The sequence below is a fragment of the Sapajus apella genome, unplaced genomic scaffold (assembly GCF_009761245.1).
Source record: "Sapajus apella isolate SASKATOON/1434 unplaced genomic scaffold, GSC_monkey_1.0 scaffold41, whole genome shotgun sequence".
Lineage (NCBI taxonomy): Eukaryota > Metazoa > Chordata > Mammalia > Primates > Cebidae > Sapajus > Sapajus apella.
The window spans coordinates 4,836,211-4,858,040 of NW_022436981.1; the positions used below are offsets into that span (position 1 = coordinate 4,836,211).

Here is a 21,830-nt window from a genome sequence, read left to right on the forward strand (position 1 = left end):
TTACATATTAGTCACTTGTACTTTGAATGTATTTTTTCACTTTAATCATCAACTTTGAGGTACATATCAATATTATCCATATTTTATAGGCGAGAAAATTGAAGCTCCTTAGAGAAGCTAAATAAGTTGCCTAAGGTCTGCTAGCTAGTGAGTCTCAGAGGCTTGGTAAAACCCAGACGTACCTAACTTTAATGCCCGTGACTTTAAACATGATTTTGCAAAGTATAGATCTTAGTTTCTGAAAACAGAGCTTAGCTATATACTGCTTAACAGATATGTCACATGGGAAAATTATATAATATTTTGAGCTTTGATCTTCTCCACCTGTAAAGTGGTGGTAATAAAACCTTTCTTGCAGTGTTTTGGAAATAATTGATGTAAAGTCCCTGAAAAGGAGTAGGCATTTGGTAAATGTTTGTTTCTTTTTTCTGAAAAATACTCATTGTGCACTATGCTAGGTTATTTCTTTTTAACCTTATTAGATATTTTCAATAGTTATTTTCTCCTTTCAGCATCAGCATGGACCACCAACAAAAGATTGTTAAAAAAAAAAAAAAAAAAGTGTTGAATGGGACATCCATACAGTTGAAATGTTTACTTCTACAATGAATAGAGAGAAGGTAAATGAGACTGGAGTAAAGGTGTATGTCTATGAAGCATTATCAGACTCTGTAGCCTAATTGAAATAGAATTATGAACCTTAAAAACCAGGTATGATTTCAGTAAGTAGAAAGGAGATGGTTTTGTATTAAAAGTAATTGAGGTAAATGAGTATATTACTTATTCGTGGGATAATGAATAGACGTTTGGCTTACTCATATAGACAATATAGTGTGAACTGCCAGGAGAAAAGCTCAGAGAAGATGCATTAGGGTCAGATTATAGAAAGCCTTCATTTTCAAGCTGAGTTTAGCTCCCTATTTAAAAAAATTTAATCTGAATGGCTACAGAAGTCAAATTTCTCAGAATGAGTGACTTTTCACCTGAAACCAATAAGATAGGACTAAGGTACCAAGTGAATGGTATACATTTTTATATCTCTTAGGAAATAAAATCATTTTCCATGATTCCCATATTTATAAGTGTATAAACTCTTAAGCTATATTTTTACCTCCATTTAATCATGTCATTCTGTTTTACTACTACATATAGAATTGAAAACATTAAAGTTATTGAAATATGAAGAAGCTAAATGTAATTCTGAATGTTTTATTAACCTTCACAGCCTTTGTGTGAGTAATGTATTATAACTGGAATCCCTACTGTAAGCTATAATACCTTCAATGAAACAATTCAATGAAATTCATGAATGAATTGCTTCAATGAAGCAATTCAATGAAGCCTTTCTTTAGTAAGTAGAATGAATTAAAGAATTAAAGAAAATGCCCCAAATTACCTATTTTCTCTAATCCATTGCCTTCATCTTATCTCTAATATTCTTAACCCTTCTCTACCCCTCATTTAGTCATGATTTGAAATTGTGGGGTACCACCAATCCTGTGTAAAACAATGGCTTTTGCTTGATCTAATTTTTGTTACCAAGACCAGAAGTCAAAGAGAAGTGCTGCCAAATTCTACTTAGAATATCAAGCTGCTAAAACTAACCCTATTGCCTAGAATAGAGAATAAAAGGCAAGAAATTTTGTTTTTACTATATATATAGGGAGTCTTGTATCATTGCAACAGTTTTCCACTGGCATTTTGCCTGTTTTAATCTACTTGTCTATCAAAGTAATGTAAAAGCAGTTTTTAACTTTGACACTAAAAAGGAATCATCTTAGTAAAATTAAAATTTAGGTTGATATGAATATTGTATACTGTATTCTTTACATGTAAAGGGAAAAAATTCTTAGCCCAAGCTTCAATCACCATTATAGTATCACCTATATTTTAAAATGAGTCCTTTGGGAAAATACATTAAAAGTCTCTCTCGTCAAGAGATCGAGACCATCCTGGCCAACATGGTGAAACCCCGTCTCTACTAAAAATACAAAAAATTAGCTGGGCATGGTGGCGCGTGCCTGTAATCCCAGCGACTCAGGAGGCTGAGGCAGGAGAATTGCCTGAACCCAGGAGGCAGAGGTTGCAGTGAGCCGAGATCGCGCCATTGCACTCCAGCCTGGGTAACAAGAGCGAAACTCCTTCTCAAAAAAAAAAAAAAAAAAAAAAAAAAGTCTCTCTCTTCCTCTCATGTACATATATACACACAATTTTAGACAGTTTAGGAACAAGACTTTAACAAAATCCCTTTAATCCTATTTCTCTATTCCTGAAGAGTTCTGTAGCATGATGTGTGGATTGGTTGTGTTAATGTTGGTCCCTGGGATAAGATTCTGATCATCTCCTTCAATCAAGCGGTCCCACTGATCAAAATCTTTATGAAGTCCTATAAAATATAAAGCATTAATGAACGTATTAAACTTTTGAGCACATTAAACAATTTGGTGCCCCTAGGTGGCAATATAGAGTTAGGAATTACACAAGTTGCATCAGGATGATAGAGACAAGGTGCTCTGTGTCACCTGCCCCACGGCTGCCTTAGCAGCTGAATGCAAATGGGATAGGAGTGAGGCAACCTGCTGTCAGTATCCTCAACGTGGCAGTCCACTTCAGTCTTCATATGAAGATTGTTAGCTTTTAACAGTTGGGTTTGCTTTCTATGATACACAGTATGTAAAGCAGCAAAATTGACTTTCTCAAATTTCTGTTTTCAAATAGATTTACTGCTTTGTTACATTGTAAACCAGCTGGAAATAGTTAAAATGGTACTAAAGCTGTATTAAGATAGACAGTTTTATCCTGAGAGTCATCTTATTTAGGTCATGAAAAAAATATTAGTTTCTTACCTAAATGCTTTTGCAAGAATGCTAATGAAGCTTTGTTGCTAAGATCAATAGCTACATCTGAATCTATATCTCCCTTTAATTTGAGCATACGTCCAATGATTTTGCCAGTTCCAAAAGTAAAGTCAGCAAAATTCTGATGGACTGAACCCCTAGAGAAAAGAGAAACAAGACATTTAAAAGTAACATTGTTTAATAAAATTATTTTTTTTAGTTAGGGTAGAGGAAAGATACTGACCTTGTTGGTCTATTTACTGAAAACCAAGGAAATAAAACTTGTAATTTGATCTACTTAAATGTATTTCAAGGGTCACAGGCTGTTTGTTTAGGGATCCCAGAGTATATTCATCTTTCCTGTAGAGATACAACTTAAAGAATCCTGGTCTTGCTTGGCATCTTGATTTTAGAAGGAATGATTCCTGCTTTTTAGTGAATAGGAATACTTCCAAGTATTGGAATGTGTTGTGTATTGAAAAGTCCCTGAAATCAGAGCCAGAACCTGCCACCTCCCCTCACCATTGATCGTGCCATGTATTTGATGCTAGTCAAATCACTTTAGATTTAAGCCTTAGAGGAAATAGATTTCAAACAAACAAACAACATCTTTCCCAGTATTAAACTCTAGGCACTTTAAAAATATCATTTGCACTTCTCTCTGAATTCATCAATAGCCTAACATCAAATAGAATGGCCTTTTTTTTAAGTGCCCATTTTCTACCACCACTGGGACATTTGCCAGTTAATGGCTTTCTTGCTCTTCTTTTCTTTTTGTTTCTTTAACGTTGCACCTTCCCTTCTGACCCTAACCACTCTGTGTTCTTCCCTGGCTCTTCACCCATTTCCCATTGGCTGAATGTAGGCATTCCTTAGGATTCTATTGCCAGACCAACACTTTTCTCACTTTGTAATCTCTTCTACTTCAGATGTTTCATCTATGATATCATGTAAATTATGTAATCATCCAATTTGTGGCCAGGCATCTGTATACAGATTTCCCAGGTCTCAAGCTAAGATATGGTGAAGTTAAAAGACATCTTCCCAGCCCTGCCCAAAGCTCTTCACTCTGCTGGTTCTTATAAACAAACCATCATTCTTAATAGTTATCTAAGCTCAAAACAACTCTACTTAACTCCCTCTCACTATTCCCCACATTCTAATAGGAAACTTGAATGTCAGAAACATAAAGAAGATAAACAGCAGGATTATGAGAGAATTGAAGGCAGAAGCTTGGATGCTCTGACAGTGGAGAACTGGCCTGAGGAAGAGAAATGGAAGGAGCGGCATAAATGACGAGGAGAAGCAGCAAAGAGGAGGGTCGTAGTAGCCAAGGGAGCAGGAAGAGGGGTGGTCAGCAACGTTGAACAGATGCAGAGAGCAAGGTTGAGGCCGTGAAGAGGCTGCTGATGTGGTGTGCAGCAGGTTTTTAATGCTTTTGCTTTGGCATCTGGTGGGGGCCCAGAAAGCTAGACTACAAGAGTCAAAGAGTGAGTAGAAACAAGCACATGCAATAATTGATATTGTCTATTCTTTGAAGGTTTCTAGCAGAGAAGAGAAGAAAGACAAGGTGAGAACCAAGTAAGGAAGTAGGGTTGAGGGAAGGTTAGGTGATTTGTATTATTTCTGTTTTAGAATTAGAGAGACGAACCATAGACATAAGCTAAATGGAAGTCCTTGCCTGAAATACCTAAACGCTTTCTTACTATCTAAACTCTCTCGATCTTAAAAAATCCAATTTTAGTATCATCTAAGAATCCCTTTCGGTTGGAAGAGACCCCTCTGTTCTCTGGGCCCATAGTGGTTATCGCCTATACTCTGTATGTCTCCTTCCTGCCTCTTCTCTTCTCTTCTAAATAAATCAGGTTTCAGATAGGAGAGGGGTAAGTTCAGGTCTACCTTTGCTTTGTAATATCTCACTGAGAGTTCAAAACCTTATCAGGAGTTCTTTTTCGCATCCAGGATATAAGGATTGCCAACACTTGATAGTACCCCATTATAGCTTTGGGAAATTTATAAATTCATATTCTTTCTCATCACGTAAGTATATGGCAGGTCTCAATAGGTAATCTAACTTTTTCTTTAGAGTTCCTAGCCCAGACTAATGATGGAATACTTCCCCCTAGCTCTGCTCCCAAAAATGTATAGGCATGTTCTGGTATTTAAAGTAGCATGTAGTATAATGCTAGTTTTAATTACCAGTGATATAGTTTGGATCTGTATCCCCACCAAATCACATGTTAAGTTGGAATCCCCCGTGTCAGAGGTAGGGACTGGTGGGAGGTGATTGGAACATGGGGGTAGTTTCTCATAGTTTCACACCATCCCCCTTGGTGCTGTCACTGTGATAGTTCTTGTGAGACCTGGTTATTTAAAAGTATGCAGTACCTTCACCCATCCCTCTCTTCCTCCTGCTCCAGCCATGTGAAGTGCTCATGCCCCGACTGCCATCCGCCATAATTATAAGTTTCCTGAGGCCTCCCCAGAAGCTGAGCAGATGCCAACATAATGCCTCCTGCATAGGCTGCAGAACTGTGAGCCAATTAAACCTCTTTTCTTTATAAATTACCAGGTCTTAAGTATTTCTTTATAGCAATGTGAGAACAGACTAATATAGTGGCTATATTAGTCTATAGACTATATACATTAGACTATATACATTAACATTTCCATTTTAAAAAGAGTAAGTCTAAATGTACTTAGAAACTGAGATTATCTAATACTCTCCTTACTGAAAGTCTAAACAACCAATTCAGCAATTCTGTAATGGTTACCAAATGCTATCCACTGATATTTGTCCAAGCTTCAAGTTTGTTTCAGATAATGAAATAAGTCACTAATACTTACCTGATTGTAATCATCTTTCTTTCTTTACCAGGTGAGTAGCATTTTTTCATTTTTAGAATATTAGCAGGATATTGGAAATGTTCAGAGTTAATAAAAAAGAGGGGCTGAGGAATTCTGGAATATACTTCTTCACCCAGTGGAAACATCCATGCATCCAGGGCAATACCACATCTGTAGATATTTGTTGACAATGATGAAAGAAGGTTGATTACATACTAGCCAACATTTAGGACTTCCTAATAATGCTAGGTATGGACACACACCATACCAGTTTATTATGGATTATCTCATTGGGTTCAACAGGTATTATACTTCAATGTGGGAAAGGAATATGATTAGCTTTGTATGGCAACAGACTTGGAATTAAGTATACTAATTTTCTTTATATGCCTTTTAGGAATTGCAACCATTTGAATGATATATCCTTAAAATTTTTTATTCAAATAAATTTTAAAATACATAATAATTTCTTCAATACTGTGAAGTATCTGAAAAAGGATAATAAATTCACCTCGATTTTCAGAGCTTTTATCTACCTTGTACTGTATTTATTATAGCTTTTTCAGAGTAACAACTGGACCCATTACTTTATATTTAGAGGCGCTTCAGCTGAAAAACTGAGGGTTGAAGAAAAACATATGGAGCATATCATTTGAAAATGTAACTGACATCCTTTTTAAAAGTAAGTTTATTCTATGTTTCCTGACCATTTTCTAAATGAATGAAAGAAGAGAATTCTCTTACACTGAAATAGACTTCTAAGAAATCTGAGGTGAAGTTTCACAAATGATCCTGCCCACTCTTTGTACGGTTGGTCCTATGTGATCTCGTCAGTCTGGAATGAAGTAGTTCAAGAAAGAAAAGGTTCCTGCAAGCTAGAAAACTGGGGTCTGGTCATGAATCCTAAGCAGATAATCGTAATTTTAGATCCAGCTCCATCTTAAAAAAAACCTAATTAAAAAATATCCTGCCCACTGGAGAAGTCTGGCAGTACTGTAAGATGACAATATTATTATCACAACCATTATGTCACAAAAATTATATAAAGATAAATTTTAAGTGAAAAGTGTTAAGCCCTTGGGTAGACAAAAATAATGAGGGAAAACATATGGGAGTAGGGAGAGATTTTAATAGCAGGAGAAGTAGATGTTTTAGCCTAGGAAAATGTATATAGAGTACTTGATGGAGGCAAAAAAAAAAAAAAATAGCCTTATAAACTCCAAGAGATCCCTTCTTCACTAAGAATTTAATTTAAAAAATTAGATCTTACATGAGTTATTACTCTCCCTCTTCCAATAATTTGCTATTCTCTTGCTCTACTATCTTATTTTCTTACCTGAATCTCTGATCTTCACTAAGAGTCTGAATAACTGTTGCTCCACCAAAAGAATGTCCAATTACTGCTACTTTTTCTCTATCGATAGAGCCCTATGTGAAAAAGCGTGATATAAATTTATAACTATCTCATGGTGTTAGAAGAAATGATTTTGTCAAACATATAATTGTTCATTTAATGGAGATGGTTAAATACCTTAATTTCTTATAAAACAGAATATACATATACACATATACATTTATACATATCATACACACAGACATATATACATATAAAAACATTTACATATATATGTAAATATATATACATATATATATCATATGTAAAGGTTTGAAAGTAAACTTTTTTTATTCTTTATTTTTTTTATTTTTTTATTGCATTTTAGGGGGAAAGTAAACTTAATGGTCTTCATACATCAGTTCTGATTTCTGCCTCTCCTCACCCCATGTTTATTAGTTTGTTCATTCCATGAGTATTTATTGAGTACCTCCTCTGTGGCCAGGCACTGCAGGCTCATTTTAGTGAGCTTGCAGTCCATCAGGGAAGAAAGTCATACAGAGGCATGATGTAATATAATACAGTGGCACCAAGGAACACACGTGACAAACAGCGAGCCCAGTCCAGAAGTGAGCATTGGGGTCCAAGAAAGCTTCTTAGAGGAGGTGATGGTTAACTGGAGTCTTGAAATTAGGTAGGAGTTAGTTAAGGGGAAGGGTGTGTCAAACCAAGGGGACAATATAAACAAAGGCAAGGATACAGAAGAGCGTGGTTGCTTGAGGTGACAACAAATTTCTTCATTGTATCTGGAGAACAGACCATCATCTTACTCTCTAGTTTCCCCTATTCTCCGGACTCCACATGCCACACATACTTTTTTGAGTCTTTGCTTATGCTGCCCACTCTGTCTGATATTTTTCCACCTGCTCCAAAACTTGTGTCAAATTTTCAAGATCAAGCTTAAAAACATGCAGGAGCTGTCCATGAAATAATAATACTGCCACAGGAATTAAGTTGAACCATATGACATTGCTATTTTTGTAGATCAAAACTGACTAGCTTTTGGCAATTTCATATTTAGTCCAAGATAATGCATTCTTCATTGCTGCAATATATTACTTGTACTGCTGTGTGTGTGTGTGTGTGTGTGTGTTGGGGGGACAGTGGTTGCAGCCCTTTGTCATATTGTACCTTGCAATATATCAGAAAATCAGATGACAAAAAACGATAAAGAACTGTAGGAAAAGGGAAAAATTACTTTCTTTTTTTAGCTTACCTTCAGTTGTTCCATATCAAACTTTATATCTAATGCATTCTTCACTGGCTTGCCATGATCAATGTCAAGAATCAGACTGAGAGCTTGGGAACATTCTTTTGCTCTTTGCTGTACCTAATAATTAGAAGAAGGAAATAACAAAGTAAAAAGTTATGACACTTATTTTAAAGTTTGTGTAGAAGTTGTGTGCGGGAAAAATGGGTGGTCAGTTATAAACTGGAAATGTGATTAGTGATTATAATACAGGCTACCATGATGACACAGGCATCAGCTTTGCACATAGGTATAGCTTAGTCCAAATCCTGGCTCTGTTGCTTACCTACTATGTGACTTGAGATGATTTACTTAACCTCTCTGAGTTTCCATTGATTGTATAATAATGCCTACCTAAAGGAAATGTGGGTGGGCTTAAATGTGATAACATGTGTAAAATACCCACTACAAAGAGGAAGCCAATACACTTCACTTAATTGCCCTAATAGCTCTGTAAGACAAATAATGTTGTTATTCATTTATTTTGTAACAAAGCTAAGTGGTGGAGCCAGGATTCAAACATAGAAAGTTGGGTTCTAAGGTGGCTGGAGTGCAGTGGCGCAATCTTGGCTCACTGCAACCTCCGCCTCCTGGGTTCACGAAATTCTCCTGCCTCAGCCTCCCGAGTAGCTGAGACTCCAGGCACGCACCACCACGCCCAGCTAATTTTTGTATTTTTAGTAGAGATGGGGTTTCACCATGTTGGCCAAGATGGTCTCAATCTCTTGACCTCGTGATCCGCCTGCCTCAGCCTCCCAAAGTGCTGGGATTACAGGCGTCAGCCACCGCACCTGGCCGGCCCCACACTCTTAAATCTATTGTATACTGTCTCTCTGAAAAGTAATCTTTTTATATTGCCTATGAGGGAGAATCTATTAATTTATTTTCTAGCACTTTTTAGATTCTAAAATTAGAAGTTGTAATTCAAGGGAATTCTGAATATTCACTGTCATCTCCCAAATTTTTGTATTTGCCTTTGTTTTTACTATGAACCAGTCATTCCATTAAGGGAATTTTACTACTCTAGGAATCTATTGACAGATCTTTTGGGAATGGGAAATAGGAGAGCTAGGAGCATAACTTGACATATGTAAAATTAAATTAACAAATGACGTCCTTTTGTACATGCTTTTAGGTCACCATCCACCTCTCCTTTCATTGCAATGTACCTGCTTATTTCGTATATGCATATCCTCTTGTTTCAGGGTTCTAAAGTAGAGCCAAGACTTGTTCCCCATTTCTGCAGCAGATTGGTCCTTGAAATAATAAGTTGCAGATGCCGATCCATCTCTATAATACAAGCAAAATTATTATTTATGCATGCTCCTTTCCCCTTCCTCATCTGACCCATATTTCTCAATTCCATCCTTGGCTCAACTTCCTTTGATCTTTTGACTTCCCTTTCTTCTCCTACTCTCTACTTTCTCTTAAATTAAAGAACACCCTAAAGGAGTTCCAGGAAAAAAAAAAACCTTATTGTCTATTGTCAAGTTGCAGGTAAACTAAATCCATTCTATCTTCCTAATTTTGGGAGGCAATGTTAGCCATGTTGAAACTCGCTCTCAGGAATCAAATCCCAGCACTGCTACTTACTAGTTGTGTGACTTTGGGCAAATTATCCTTTATCACCTCTATATTCCTCTCCCTTAAAACAACAACAACAATAATGATAACCATCTAATAGGATTGTTATGAAGACTAAATGAAATAGTATATTAAAAACATTTCACATAGGATATGGCAGGCAATAAACACTCTAGAAATGTTAGATATTTTTAAGTCAACAATCAAACCCAATCTCCTTTTTTGCTCATCATGTAATCATACTTGAAAGTTTCATCAACATTTTAAATAAACTTTTATGAAAATTAGAAACATAGTTGTGAGCATTAACATTCCGTGTAGTTGGTCAAAGAGCCCAATTACATCAGGTAACATACCTGTGTTCTACAGCAGCAACTATAAACCCATGAGATGCCAGGTCAATGCCAATAGCAGAATAAAGTGTCCTTCAAAACAAAAAGAGGGAAGCATTACAACTACCGGTCATGATTACAAGGCTGTGTCCACTAATGAAACTGGGAACGTGAAGGCCATTACATCCCTGTAGTAGTGCCCTGGGGTAGAATGGAAAGCTATGGTTCTTAAAGGAGGGTGATTTTGTTTCTTAGGGGATATTTGACAACGTCTGGAGGTATTTTCATTATCACTAATGTGGGCGAGAGTCCTACTGGTGTCTAGTGGGTAAAGGGATGCTGTCAAACATCCTACAATGCACAGGGCAACACTACACAACAAGAAATTATCTGGTCCAAAATGTCAAAGACTACTGAGGTTGAGAAAACCGGTGCAGGGATTATAAATATTGTCTTTGAGAGTTTGGTGTTTTAATCTTGGCTCTGCCACTTACCAGCTATATGATTTTAGGTAATTACTGCATTTTTGTCCTCACCTGTAAAATGGGCCTAAGAGCAAAGCATTTGTTTTAGGGTAGTTGTAAGGTTTTGCTAAGATAACGTACATAGGAAATCAGGACAGTATGGTAGTTATGAGAATGAGATCTGCAGTTTGACCACTGAGTTCGAACACTGGTTCTACCACTTGTTAGCTGTGTACCTTTGATAAGTCACAATATTTTCTCTGCCTTGGTTCTTTATCTATAAAATGGTGATGCTATAATAGTACGGTATCTCATCAGTGAGGATCAATTGAATTAATACATTTTCATTACTTATAATCGTATTTGAAACAGTGAAATATTTAACACATGTTAGCTGTTATTTAAATGATTGGACTGGGTGAAATAATTGAAAAATCATGTGCTAAGCACTGCATTTATGCTCTCTTCCACATCATTTGCACAACCTTTTCCTCATACCATGCATTCAATAGGAAATGTCCACAGAGAATAAAAAGGAGGTAGCTAGAAACTATGTCTTTGTTGCTGAAAACACAGGACCTTTTCAAGAGCGGGAAATGATCTGGCACAGGGATTAGTAAACTTTTTCTGTAGAAGGCCAGACAGTAAATATTTCCAGCTTTGTGGGCCATACAATCTTTGTCACCACTACTGTACTCTGATGTTGTAGGACAAAAGTAGCCATAGACAATGTACAAAAATGAATGGGTGTGTCTGTGTTCCAGTAAAACTTTATAGAAATAGGCAGTGGGCTGCATTTGGCCCTTGGGTTCTAATTTGTCAATCACTAGTGTGGGAGAAATCAAACAGCTAACTGAACTACAACTAAAGTGCTGAAGAGAATTCTTTTTTTCAGGTGCTACCCAACTTCTTCCCAGCTAAAAGCCATCTCTCTTACTTTCTGCATCTTACAATCCCCTGAGGTAGAAGAGGGGTGACAGTTGAGAAAGTGGTGGAAGAAAGTGAAGAGGGTTGTTGTTGTCCTGAAAATGTGCCATTCAGCTATCATGCTACATACAGCATAGTTAACTAAAAACCCCATCCAGCTTCTGCCCTCTGGATCCATCACCATGGTCAAGTAGAAGCTAAGCATCCAGTCACCTGCTCCCAGAGATTTGGCACGGTGTGAGTACTAACATTAGCCCATTCCTATGAGATACAGGACTCTTGATAAGCAAATTTGGTCAAGCACTCCTTCCATTGGCCTGGCTCAATATTTCTTAGAACTGTGTTATAGTCTGAGGTTCTTTTTACCCAATCGTTCTCCTTTCCCCATCACCTTTTCAGGTGTCCAACCTGTAGCATGGTAATTAGGTTCTCCCCATCTTTTCCTGCTCCTTCTCTATCCTTCACAGATATTTCTCTTAATAAATGCCTTTCTGCTGTTGTGTCAGTTTGCTGAGAATGATGGTTTCCAGGAGAGATAGCATGGGGAGAAATGCCAGATATAGGTGATGGGAAGGAAGGCAGCAAATCGCACTGCCATGTGTGTACCTATGCAACGACCTTGCATGTTCTTCACATGTACCCCAAAACCTAAAATGCAATAAAAAAATAATAAATAAATGCCTTTCACAGCTCATCTATTCTTGGTTTCTCAGAAGTCCTAAACTTTACTGAGGATAATTTTAAAAGTGTAAATATTACAATATAGAAGGGCAATTATCAAAAATGCATTACCCTCTCTTCTCTGCTGTGAGGCTAATCCCAACGAGGTAGTAGTAGGGAAAAAAAACTACTTGACAAGATAGGGCTAGGACTGATCAATAGACCCAAAGCCAATTATTGAGGAAACCCAACTCCTCCAGACAAGGGCCTGCATGACATTCCAAAATCTGCTATTTCTTTTTTGAATAAAAAAAACTGTCATTTATTCCTAGAGGCTGAACTTGTTCAACCTCTCAAACACTACCTGAATGCTCCAAGACCATGAGAAAAAACAACGAGTGGATATTTTTCACCAGTCCTCAGCAGGGAATTCCAGTTTGCAGGAGTTGTCATGGAACCTAGACAATGACAGGAGATTATAGTTAGTGATTTCTGTGAGTGTTGCTAGTGAATTTAATTCAGATCTCATTAGCATAAAATGCAGACCCATCTGATTTATATCTACTTTTCTATGATGAATAGTAAATTCATTAAAAAGACTGCTACTAGATACTCACGAACCAAAGACATGAACTGTAAGTTCTTTTCTCAGACCATAGGATCATTCATGATGAGTTCTCACTGCCAGCTCTGTACTTAAGGTGAGAGATTTTCCTACTTATCAGTGTAGTCACAAAGGCTGCTACTTATTGCCGTTTCCAGGTTTTGGAAAAACTTTGAAGGGAATGTTCTGAACCCAAACTACCTATACTACCCAAAAAAAAAACAAACTACCCATAAAACCTCAGCTACATTACACTGAGAGCCAGAATCTAACAATCAGAGACTCTGCTCCTTACAATTTGGTCATAATCACGCAGCCAAAGGTAGAGAAACTGCTGACTTCAGACAGAGTCGTGAATGCAGCTCTGCCACTTCCTAGCTATGGATCCTGGGCAAGTTCCTCAAACTTTCTGTGCCTCGGATTCCTCTTCTGTAAAATTGAGAAAATGATATCTCTTTTACAGGTTTTTTTCTGAGAATTTTATTTAATTAGGTAATATATGTAAAGCTAATATATGTAAAGCACCTATCCATCACATAGTAAGGGGCTCAAAAATGAAAATATTGTCTTCTTTCACTTCTCAGTTTTTATTGTCACCAGTATTATTAGCAATCATTTGTGTTTCACTTTCTCATCTATAAAATGCAGATGTGGTCATGAAGACTGACTGTGATGAAGTGATTTATAAGTTTTTTTGCAACATAAATATGCAGAGTTACAGTATTTTAATTTCTGTTATAAGGGGTTTTCAAGAAAATTAGAAGCAGATGTTTAAGATGAATCCCAAAAGTTGTAGATAGTTTTGAAGGAGAAACGTGAAGACACAGTTAACATCAGCCCAACATCCGTAGAGTCTAGTCAAACAGATAAGGAAGGAAGGAAAATTCTACATTACTAAAATGTAGAAAATAAGTAAAGAATGCACATCAGATTGTCTTAGTGATGGGGGTAGGTGATGGGAATGAGAGTAGAGTCTCTTCAGGCATTAGCTTTGACTCCTTTGTTTTGGATCTGGAGAGTTTGGTGGCTTCTACTTTTTGTCTTTTTTGGTCTGACTTTGGCACATAGCATGCAGGATAGTGGCGACACCAGAGAACCTGCTATTCTCACCACATTATTGCCCTCTCCGTGGTACATCAGATGGAAAACTAAAGAGCAGTCATAGAAAGATGTCAGTCAGTCTGATACTCTTGGCCACCCCCATCCAACTCAGGATGGACAAAATGAGAACTCTTCCTTCTGTCATAGTTGCCTGGGCTTTAAAGAAATACTTTCCTTATCATTTTAGGAGATATTTACACTGCAGAAAAATCTACTTTGGTCTTAACTGCCTGAAATTTGTGTTGTTTTCAAAGTTTTCTTATACACTAGAGCTCACAAAGAAGGATCAACAGAAATCTTACCAAAGAGTAACCTCAAAATGTTGCCCACAAGCCAGTGTCTTCCAAGACATTTACTGAGACCCCAAAAATATTCTTTGTTTGGGATCCAAAGGGTGTCAAGGCGATCATCATCTTGGGATGGATAATACAAACGCAAGAAGGTGCCCTGTTAAGAAAGAAATTAATGCACTTTTAGAGAAGTTGCTTCTCAGACATATTCCAGCAGCTATTTTGCTTATTTCATTAGCAGGGACTCAAGTACCTCTGTGTTCACAAAGAGGTCTAGAGAACTTTTTAGGCTGCTGTGGTGATTGAAGACAGTCATGAAAGAGAAACAGTAAAACAATATTTTATCTCAATGAAAAGAAAATATAAGCAGACTGCCTTCAGATATTAAGGAAGTGAAAAATAGGGTTTATAGATAAATTAATCAGACAATAGCAAAGAATTGGGGAATGGCTAAACTAATAAAAGGCTTCATATGAAGAAATACACATTGCAAAATGAGTCATTCTCAGGTGAGGGCAAGGACACATCTGACACCTTCTAGTGAGCCATAGTGACAGACAATATTAGAGTATCAGGATAAGTCTGATAAATCAAAGCATTACCTTGTTAGTGTGATCAAACATTAAGTCTGTACAACCAATGGAATAAGGCCCATTTCCCCGGGGAATTTTAGTTTGGCCAGAGCATGCAGCAGCCATCACTACTTGTATTTTGTTGACCCATGCTGAAAAACAAGTATATATTATTTCATTTGTCATCCATTACACATCAGATTTTATTATGCAAAGAAATTCCAGTAGAATCAAGTTACTTCCCACAGTTTCTGGCCTTCATTATTTCTCAAACTAACAAGTAAAATACAAAAGTATTGAGGGTCTGCTCTGTTTGAAACACTCTGTAGGGTTTTTGGAGGGTAAAAAGATGAAGATAGACATTGCCCTTCTCCCAGGTTGCCTTGGACTGTTACCTCCTAAATGTTTACAACCTTGCCCTCTCGTTCTACTTCTATCCAGAGTATATTAAAGATGATTTCACAAATCTGTTTTTCCTAAACATGAACTTTATCTCACATTTCCAATTTGTGCCTACAACTTATCCTTCAACATCTCTACCTGATGTCCTTCCCATAAGAATGTCAAAACCATTTAGTTTCCAAAATGAAACTCAATGACCATCTTCCAACTCCCCCCTTCTCACCTTCCAGCCACACAGCCTGCAACTCAAGAGCTCCTCATCTCCTGCACCGCAAGCTAGAAACCTGGGAATCATTCTACTCTCCTGTCTCTTTCTCAGCAGCCCGCTACGTTCAACCAAGCCTCTATTTCTAACATCAGTTTTTAGGTTAGGAAGATCTCCACAATCTATCTCTGACCCTCTAGCTCAACTGTCTCATTGATGTCCTGTCTCTTGACCAGGCTGTTGCTCTCTCTCCTGTTCTATCCACCTTGGATCTTAACCCCTTGGGACACATCCTTTACACAGCTCCTGGAGGGATTTAAAACACAAATAACACCAGACAATTCTGAAAATCCTTCAATGGCTTCCTATCAGTAAATGTTCTTTCCTTGAATGAGGAATGTACTGTAATCTCTTTGGAAGGCAGTTTGTAGGAGGAATTTAATTCTACACATGCTTTCCTAAGCAAACACACTGCTACTTGCACAAATGTGGCCTATCCTTCCAGGATTCTGGGGTTGAAACATACGGAGGTTCACAGGTGCACAAGTTAAATCCCAAATTTCTCGGCACTGCAAAGAAACCCTCCACTGGAGGCCCATTGCCTCGTACTCTTCTTCTGTCTCTTCCCCTTAAGTTATCCCCCTTCCTTGTGCTACAGCACTCCTGAGCTACACACTGGGTTGATTGATGCCACTGCACCTTTGTAAATGCTACTGCCTATGCTTAAATCCTTTTGGCAAACTCCTATTCAAACTTCAATACCTTGATCAGATATCCTATCTTCTCTGAAGCCTTCCCTGATTCCCCAGACTTAATCATTTCATCCTCAGTGTTATATAGATTCTATGTGTATGTGTGTACACACACATAATCATTCTTCCTATCACATATTAAAATTATGTATCTGCATGCTACACTAGGCTATTTCTCCAGAAATATCCATGTCTTTGCATCGCTGATCTTAACAGATCACATGTCTGGCACATAGTCAATGCATAACAAATACTTGTGAAAATGAGCATAGGTAACCTGAATGGCCACTGGTCTCCCTTGTTTTCCTTTAAACCCTTTATCATATACAGTCTTTTACTCACCCACTTCTAAAACTCCTTTTCTCTTTCTGGTGCAACCCTTCCACATACTCCTGCAGCTTCATCTGTTATCCTTTCTAAACCCCAATCAAATCCATATTTAATTCCATGATGTTGAATCAAATATCAGTATATTCAGACTCTCACTTTTATTGACATATCCAGCTTGTCCACTCCTTCATTCCGTTGGATGGTGGGAGTTGATTACTCTCTGCTAGCCAGTTGCCAAGAGCTATGTTAGGTATGGTATCTGCATCAATACCATGGAACACTGCCCAGAAAGGTTTTGAGTCATGCGGAGAAACCAATTTACAGCCTCCACAATTTACAGCCTGGTGACTCATATGTGAAACACCTGCCCATGATGAAGCCTTTCAATACATAAGGCTCGGCCACTCAAAGCTGATCTGTGGACCAGCATCATTGGCACCACCTGGAGCTTGGAAATGCAGGCCCCTGGACTTTACCCCAATTCTACTGAATCGGAAAAGGAATGCCCATTAAAGTTTAAGAGACACTGGGCTGAAGTTCCAGACCACCTGGACTGACACACAGGTCAGCAATCCATGGTCAAATGGTAAGAGATAGTTGCAAGGAAGGCAAGGGGTGACGGGGTTGAGATGAACCCTGGGAATTGGGTGGACATGGTTCTATTTCAGATTTCAGGTGTACCTCTTACAAGCTATAATCCTCTGGCCTAGGCAATTCGCTCCCTTCTCCGATCCACATTTGTAAAATGACATAAAAGCATTTGACGAGCCCACAGGACAGTTGTAAAGATGAGGTGAGAATGTAGATCAAGTTCTTAGTACAAAACATGACACATAATGGGCAGATAACTAATGCTATTTACTCCTTCCTCAGAGTTAATTTATTCTGGCTAGGTAAATCTGTGCTGTGTCCTTAGGGAAGGTTTTTGAGTTTTAGCAGATCTAACCTCCCCACAGGTAGATTCAAACCACAGAAACTATTTTTAAAAACTTTACCTGTTAGGTGAACTTTCAGGGTCTATTTAGAATTACAAAAGGCTATTCTTCTTCCAATAAAAGACTATGTACTGAGCCATGCTTCTGGTGTAGTAGGGAGATGTCAAGTCCCGAGGAGAAGGACCTTAGGGCAAGGACACCTGCCCTTTCTTCTGTGATGAGCAGCCTGGAGCTGCCCCACTCCTAGGCAGGCATGATGTGCCTGTGCAGGGCTTGGTGCAGGGAGACCTCTGGTTCACACAACTCCCTAAGGAGTCCCAGAGCCACAGCTGGTGTTGGAGACACTACTTCTAGAATTGGAGGCTCAGTTCTGGAGCCATGGGAGAGATTCACCCAGCACAAGCCTCTGCCTGTGAGATCTCAAAGGCCCAGGGAACCTTTTCCAATAAATTAGGAGTGCCTGGGTTGTCCAATACCTGCTCTCTCTGAAAAGGTTCCTCACTCAGCATTCAGGAGCATTCAGGTCAAGGTGAGGCTATAGGTCTGCCTGTTCCAGAACACTTGACCCCTGAGAAGGCCTCAGGAATCATTGAGCTGACCCAGATTTTGACATAGGTCTATGATATCCTGTGCACTAGTGCCAGGGTGCCTGGGGCTGACTGTGGAACAGGCTCCATAACCTGCAGCTGACCCAGTTATAGGCCTGGATTTCCCATTCTCCAACCATCTTTCAGGAGTCACCATTAAGGAAGTGGAAGGAGAAGACTCATCAGATCAAATAACCACTCACATCATTTTGTGGTTCAGAATTTATAAATGTCTCCTCTTAGTTTTCTTCAACTTTATTTTAATAAAAGGATCAGAACCTATAGTATGCTATTAATCCTATTACATATTTTTCGTCGTCCACATTTGTCAAATATTCCTGATGTTCAGTTTTGGGTTTGGGGATGAATTGTATACATGCTAGGAAAATTACTCATATGGCTTTATGTAATCCATTAGCAAAAATGGGCTGAGGGTATCTCTAGCCCATTTTTACAAACCTTTTTACCTGCATAGCCATATTTTCTGTATATTCATTTAGTAAGAAATTGTAAAGAATCACCTATTATTTTAATCTTATTTAATAAACTATTTCTAGTATGTTAACCAGTATGTATGCATTCATTTTTGTTTGTTTTGAGACAGAGTCTCACTCTGTAGCCCAGGCTGAAGTGCAGTGGTGCAGTCTTGACTACTGCAATGTCCGCTTCGTGGGTTCAAGCAATTCTCCTGCCTCAACCTCCCTAGTAGCTAGGACTATAGTTGTGTGCCACCACACCCAGCTAATTTTTTGTATTTGTTTTTAAATAGAGACAGGATTTCACTATGTTGGCCAGGCTGGTCTTGAACTCCTGACCTCAAGTGATCCACCCACCTCAGCCTCCCAAAGTGCTAGGATTATAGGCATGAGCCACTGTTCCTGGTCTGCATTTATTTTTGAATTTAGAATGAGCATTGTATTGCACTCAATGGTGGGACTGTAAAGATAAATAAAACAATGTCTCTGTCCTCAAGTTTCTGTCAGTCCAATGACAGCTTTCCAATGATTTTTAAACATAAAGAGATTAAAAAGAAAAATGTTTTGACATTTTTACCCTGTACCAATAAAAAGTGAATGACAGAAATGTTTCCTGGATGATTTTCCCACCATTTGAGATATTACCTATTCTCAATCTATGAAAAAGGTAATAGGAAACATGAATTAATGTCATCTAGGCTGCAGGACCCTTGAATTTGGCTATACGCTTATTGTCTTAGCCACCAGTTTATCCTTGATGCCTTAACTTCCTGATATGTTGTAAGATGAATGGACTTGTGAGATATTATTCTACATCCTATGCAAATGTAGATATAAGATATAGAACCTCTCCTACTAATGCATTCATTTTCCTGGTTACGCAGTAGGGCAAAATTTATAAGGTACTGAGTTATGAAAGCTCTTTTGTAAATGCTAAAGAGTCACCCATCAAGCTTGAACAACTAGATCCAGAATAACAACTATCCAGATGCACAGTTCTGTGAGTATAGTCAGTATGACAACATTCAGAAGCCTCCTGCACTGCTCTCCACAGGAGACTGGAAAGAGAAGTTAATGCATCACAACCCTCTGGAATGAGCAGGAATTTGCAAAGTTTCAGAAACAATCTCTTTGCAGTTAAGGTCCCTCTTAGTGATATTACATGTAGCTGTCTAAAGATGGTTGCCCTGTTTTGGCAAACTCTTCCTGTATTTGTCTAAGTTTTCCTCTTCATTCTTTCCCCTCTTACCACAAGGCAAGAAAGAATGAGTGATCACATTCATTCTCATCCAGAACTCCCTAGCACCTACTTGTCCCTGTTTCTCTCTATGATAAGTAGGAAGGATTGCTTCCCTTTGGATCCCAAGACCTGAAATTGTTATCTCACACGACCTTCCACTATTAACCAAGATTATGCCTGTTGAAAAAGACACCCGCCTCTTCTCCACCTCATGAAAGCAGGTGTTTTGAGGCTGCCTTGGAGTGTACTCCAGAGCAGTTGCATTACTATGTTTGTGTGTAGACATGTGTTAGGGCAGTCATAGAGAAAAGGGGTGGCATTAAGGAGGCTCTCTGTGGTGACTGCAAGCTGAGCTTCCAGTGTATCTTAAAACATCCCATCCTGGTTCTGTCCTGCAGTCCTGATACTGAAGAACACTGGTTCTTCTTCAATTTCATTTGAAATGAGGAAAAAGTGAGAACTTTTCCCCTGCTCCAGCAGAAAAGAGGATCTACATAACCATTTAAATAGGACTTGTTTAGATATGCAGATGTGCAACTTCTTGGGGGCCACTTGAAGTATGGCTACGGACCAGTTGCTCAAGACCTTGAACAAATAAATATACCTCTTACCTGACGATTTCATATGGGCAACAGGATTTAGGTATTGCCAGTCAAAAGGATGAACCACAGTGAGGCAGCCGCAAAGGTAGAAAAGGTTATGCAATTTGGGTGGCACCATCTTGGGAGCTGAGCAGCAATTTCAGCTTAGTCTCCTTCAAAGCAGATGATTAAAAGAAAAAAAAAAAAAACATGCAATGAAGATACCTTAAATAGGCTGACAAATCAAGAGAGGCTGAGGTACTAGTAACATTGGGAAAAAATGAAACACACATTTTCTGGGCTGGGTTTTAGATTGGCACTAGACTGATAAAAGTCCTTAGTAATGTAATTACCTAATTGAATTACATAATCCTACATTACCAAGGATTACATTGAATTGTAGAGCACAGAAAAAATACTTTCCAACAGATTAGGGTTTTGGTCACTAGTTTTCTAACTTTAAAATGGTATATTTGGCTATAAAAATAGCCAACAAAATATAACAATTATAATGACCATCTATATCATCATCATATCCATAGGTATGTCTAGCACGTAGTAAACAGTTCATAAATTTTGGTTATTTCCATCATTTAATTATGCAGTGATTATATTTCTACTGCTGTGGTTGTTTTGGGTTTTAACATGATATTATATGCTTGGTAATTTCTATAATCCTACTATAACATAAGTTTCCAAAAAGCAGAGATCATTTTTTATTTGTTATCTCAGTACCTAACAGAGGGCCTGGCAAGAAGTAATACTGAATAGATGCTTGTTGAATCAATAAATGAAACAACAGAATATGAGATGCATGGTAAGAATAAATTACATTACAATTAGGCTGTATACTTACATCTTATTAGCAAAAACTATCTTACGTTTGTGCATTCATTTTCCCCTTTAAAATGTGGCCCTTCAACTTTTGGGGGGAATGGAAAAGGTCCAAGCCACCACCATTTGTCACCTAAAATTTGCTGTCACCTCTAATGTGTCTGCCTGCTTTTGCCCTTGACCCTATAATCTAAGCCCAACACAGCAGCCAGTGATTGTGTCACCCTTCTTCACAAAACTCCTGAATGGTGTCATATGTTACAGGGCAGAAGCCATTGACCCTAAATAGCATATAAGGTTCTACATAGCCTGTATTCAGCACACTCCCAATCCTTCCACTATCCTCTCTTGCACACCTGCTGCAACCACACTTGCTTTCTTGCCATTCACAAGATATGCCAAGTACTCCATGCCTACCCCCCATTGCCACCTTGAGGGCTTTGTATCTGTTACCTCTTATGGGAATGCTCTTTGCTCTGACAGCCAAATGACTGGCCCTCTCATCTCTGGATTTTTGCTCCAGTGATACTTTCTCAGTGACACTTTCCCTGATCAATCTATTTAAAATTGCAATCTAACCTCCTTCTTCACACCAATACATTCCCTATTTCCCTCTGTACTTTATTTT

General features: G+C 38.2%; 1 protein-coding gene across 2 annotated transcripts in view; it reads right to left on the minus strand.

The window, feature by feature from the left end:
* Positions 1-27: 27 nt before the first annotated feature.
* The window catches only part of PLA2G7 (phospholipase A2 group VII), a 31,788-nt gene continuing 9,985 nt past the window's right edge, over positions 28-21,830 (minus strand). Inside the window, exons 3-14 of one of the 2 annotated variants that reach the window (XM_032299609.1) lie at positions 20,399-20,541; positions 14,891-15,012; positions 14,301-14,445; positions 12,658-12,751; positions 10,267-10,335; positions 9,496-9,616; positions 8,294-8,407; positions 7,021-7,112; positions 5,685-5,855; positions 2,847-2,995; positions 2,174-2,386; positions 28-1,923 (exon numbers count right to left, since the gene is read on the minus strand). In XM_032299609.1, the coding sequence (XP_032155500.1) occupies positions 2,256-2,386; positions 2,847-2,995; positions 5,685-5,855; positions 7,021-7,112; positions 8,294-8,407; positions 9,496-9,616; positions 10,267-10,335; positions 12,658-12,751; positions 14,301-14,445; positions 14,891-15,012; positions 20,399-20,507 (1,317 nt within the window). In that variant the 5' untranslated portion in view covers positions 20,508-20,541 and the 3' untranslated portion in view covers positions 28-1,923; positions 2,174-2,255. Of the gene's footprint in view, positions 1,924-2,173; positions 2,387-2,846; positions 2,996-5,684; positions 5,856-7,020; positions 7,113-8,293; positions 8,408-9,495; positions 9,617-10,266; positions 10,336-12,657; positions 12,752-14,300; positions 14,446-14,890; positions 15,013-20,398; positions 20,542-21,830 lie in introns of those variants that run through there. The other variant, XM_032299610.1, reaches the window with a different exon arrangement.